Consider the following 3,946-nt stretch of genomic DNA (forward strand, 5'->3'; position numbering starts at 1 on the left):
CGGCAGTTCTCTGCTGATGTGCTGTTCTAATCGTTTTTGGATAATCTTCAGTAGAATCTTGCTTGCATGTGAAATCAATGATACTGTTCTGTAGTTTCCGCACTCAGGTGGGTCACCCTTCTTTGGAATGGGAACAAATAAAGATCTCTTCCAGTCAGTTGGCCAAGTGGTTGTTCTCCAGATTTTCTTAAAGCTAATTTGATTTCATTAAAGCTATAAAAATAAGTAGTTCTGATTAGAGAGCAAACATTTATAGACGATTATATGGTGTTTAAACAGTTTTGGATTTTATAATAGTGTGTCATTTTAAATACGACAGGGAAAATATAACTAGATTAACAAGAGTTAACAATGTACACTGTACATTGCCTTGAATTGAACTGTTTTCTAAAATAAGTGGTGTAGATTCTTAGTCACTTTGCCTGTGGTTGTCATCTCATTTGAGAATATGTTTTCTTTGTTATGTTGATGAACAAGGGTAGTGTATAATAGTGAGTCAGTCTCTTTTGAAATAAAAAACTAGCAAGCAGGAATGGGAGACGAGAGTTTCTAAGCCATATGAAGATTGCCCAGGAGCAGAAGCAGCTCAGAGACCTAAGACCTTCCTCGAGAATTGACAGAAAGAGAAAGCCTTCCCTTAGTGCTTGCACAGTGAATTTGGACTAGCCTCCTAAGCAGTGAGAAAATAAATTTTTGTTGGTTAAAGTCTCCCATTTGTGGTATTTCTGTGATAGCAGCACAGTTATTATGGGCCTGTGAGTTGGAACTGACTTCATAGCTGACCCCCTAGTGGGAGGAGAGTGCCCATATTTTTCCTAAGGAGCAGCTGATGGATCAGATAGGCTCCCTTTGGGTACGCACAATCATTCCTTACTCACAAGACTACCAGAACTCCTTTAGAGCAGGACTTGTTTTGGATTTTGTGTACCGTCTAGTTGGAACAGTCTCAGAGCTGACTCTCCAGAGGATTTTCAGAGACAGTAAATAGTAGGGGAGGAGATTGTCTATTGCAACCCTAGGTAGTTAAAAAAAAGGAAGTTAGTAATTTCTTTTTTAAAACTTTCCACTCTGATAAAGAACTTGTTGAATTAAGGGTATTGTGAACTCTAGAGAGAAGTTGCAGTACCTAATATGATAGGTTCCATACACCTATGAAGAGTTCCTAAAACTACCCATAGTAGTAATGGAGGGCTGGAAGCTTGCTCTGGTAGGCTATACTAATATCCAAAAGGCCACAAGTGGTTTGACTACCAGATATTTCAAGGTAGAAAGATGGGCAGGCAGGCAGGCAGTTTATAAGTTCAGATTTACCAACTTTATGGTAGTATATTTGAATTTTCTATGATCAAATGACTACTATTTTGCTGAATATTCATTCAATACCTCTATTTTAGATGTGTTGTGCAAGGCTCATACAAGCATATAATCTCATGGAAAACCTCCTGTTCTGACTCCTAGCAAATCTCCATTGGGTTTCTGAAGCTCTAAATCTGTATGAGAGGAGACTGCCCATCTCTCTTCTACAGAGTGGCTGGTAGATTCAGGTTGCTAACACTTTGGTTAGAAGTCAGATTTACTATGCACTGCACCACCAGTGCTCCTTACAACACAGACTAATGAGGATCCCCAGGCTGGTAAAAACGGTTAAGTGTTCAGCTGTTGTGAAATAGGTGAAATATCTGTATTTTAAAGACAAGACAACAAGCTAAGAGAGTTTTTTGCCTAAAATTTTGTGGTATAATTTAGAGTCAGATCTGTATTATTGTGGTCTTGTTATTTTTCCAGGAGGCCTATTGTTGGCCTGCTGGCCTCTTTATTTTTTGGATCTTTCTTCTATCTTTCTTCCTATGCATGTGGTTTGGAAACTATCTCCAGATATTTTTTATTAACTCAGAAGATGGCTATATTAATAAAGTAATAAAGTGTCAGAACCAACTAAGATGGAGTCTTTGAAACAGAATCTCATATTAAGTCTGGTACTGCCTATTGCCATCTATCAAGCCAAAGGAGTTGTCATCAAGCTAATTCCCACTCATGACACCCCATGTGGAATAGGCACTGTTCACTGAATGCTGCTCTCAGGTTGAACAGTGTATTCTCCATAATATGGTAGCTAGTAGCCACATTTAAGTTTAAAAATTCATTTCTTTAGTTTAACTTGTTATATTGCCGTTGTCTGTATTTCAAAGCATAGGTGTTTAATATTTTTAGCTTTTCAGGAAGCTCTGTTGGACAGTATTGTGTACTTTACATGCTATTTCTAATTTATGACTCTTTGTGATCTTTTGTTTTTATCGTGGAAAAACTAAAAAAGTAGACTTAAGATAAATGTAAGGCTCTGGAGAGACAACAGAAAAATTACTTTGAAATATTTACTTTGAAACATTCAGGAAGGACATAGACAAGAACTAGAGCATGTGGTTTAATAAACTAAGTTACAGAGTTTTGTCGACACATAGGAGAGATGTCTCATCTAGCTTCAAGTAGTCAGGAAAAGGGATTCTTAGAAGTCCTGTTTGAGCAGGTAAGTTGATGGAGTGCTTTGTAATATTTGAGCTGTATCTTAATAGAATATAAAGTTCCCTGTTCAGTAGAATGAGTATTTTGAATGAAGGGAACAGCAGTCCTTTGTGTATTAAAGGCAATCAATAGTAAAACTCTGGTGAAATTCAAGTACAAGAGGCAATAGTGGTTAAGCATATGGCTAGTAACCAAGGGAGCTCTGTGGCTTGGTGGTAAGGAGTTGCTTACAATTTGAATTGATCAGTTTCTCTGTGGGAGGAAGAAGAGCAATAAACTCGTGTGCTATTGACAGCCTTTGAAACCCACTGTGAGTTAGTTCTGACTCATTGGTATATGACACCAAACTGCTGAAACTTTGAAGCACAGGCTGCCCAAAAGAGAAAGATCTGGTTGGCAGTCTGCTTCTATACAGTTCTCACTCAATCCCGTAGTGCTGCCATGAGTCAGCATCCATGGACTAATTGACTTTTTAAAAAAGAATTTAGGCATGCCCTGAGAAGATGATCAGTGTTAGGAATGAATTTGAAAGATAAGCTAGATTCTGGTAGTTTGAGATATGTAAATATCTCATGATCTTATAGGTGCAATTTTTAAAAAGCAATTACAAAAAAAACAAATTTAATTTACACTGCTAGGTTTAATGAACATTTTATACCAATTTTGTTGAAAGACAAAACATATATATACACATGCATACACTGCTATATTTTTAATTGAAATGAATGAATTAATATCTTAAACACTTTCACTAAAAATGAGAATTTATTCTTATGCTAAAAATGACAAATAACACTCCTATTTCTTTTGTACTTTCAGCAGACTGGGAGCTTTTCTAGCTGGTCTGGTAGTTTCCTTATGGATGATAGCATGTCTAATACTCTAAATAGCCTGGAGGAGCACACAAGTGAGTTTTACAGTATGGAGGAGAATCAGACTGTATCTGCTCAGCACAGCTCCCCCACAAAGTTCTTGGCTATAGAGGCAAATGCTGTGCTGTCTTCTCTACAGACGATTCCAGAATTTGCAGAGACTTTGGAACTTATTGAATCTGTAAGTTTAAAATTGTGAGATTATCTAAAGCTCAATTTTAATTTTATGTTCAGAAAATCCAGTATTATTTTGTATGCTATGAGTGATTATGATTCTGATATTTTTTAGGGTGTGCCATGTATAGAATTTTTTGAAAAAAATTTAATTGTTTTACTTTATTTTTTTAATTCATATTCTCACAAATACATTGTTGTTGTTATGTGCCGTCGAGTTGTTTCCGACTCATAGCGACCCTATGCACAACAGCCCTAAACCCTGCTCTGTCCTGCGCCAAACGCACCGCCTCTGACACACCCATCCCGATTACCCCAGTCACCGAATCAATCCATCTCATAGAGGGTCTTCCCCTCCTGCGTTGTCCCTCAACCCTCCC

General features: G+C 37.3%; 1 protein-coding gene across 3 annotated transcripts in view; it reads left to right on the forward strand.

The window, feature by feature from the left end:
* Window positions 1-3,946, forward strand: part of MYBL1 (v-myb avian myeloblastosis viral oncogene homolog-like 1) — a 58,220-nt gene that overhangs the window by 33,773 nt on the left and 20,501 nt on the right. For 2 of the 3 annotated variants that reach the window (XM_006880423.1, XM_006880424.1), the window contains exon 9: window positions 3,340-3,573. In XM_006880423.1, the coding sequence (XP_006880485.1) occupies window positions 3,340-3,573 (234 nt within the window). The remainder of the gene's footprint in view (window positions 1-3,339; window positions 3,574-3,946) is intronic. The other variant, XM_006880425.1, reaches the window with a different exon arrangement.

The sequence above is a fragment of the Elephantulus edwardii genome, unplaced genomic scaffold (assembly GCF_000299155.1).
Source record: "Elephantulus edwardii isolate Elephantulus edwardi_28Jun2011 unplaced genomic scaffold, EleEdw1.0 scaffold00008, whole genome shotgun sequence".
NCBI classification, from domain to species: Eukaryota; Metazoa; Chordata; class Mammalia; order Macroscelidea; family Macroscelididae; genus Elephantulus; species Elephantulus edwardii.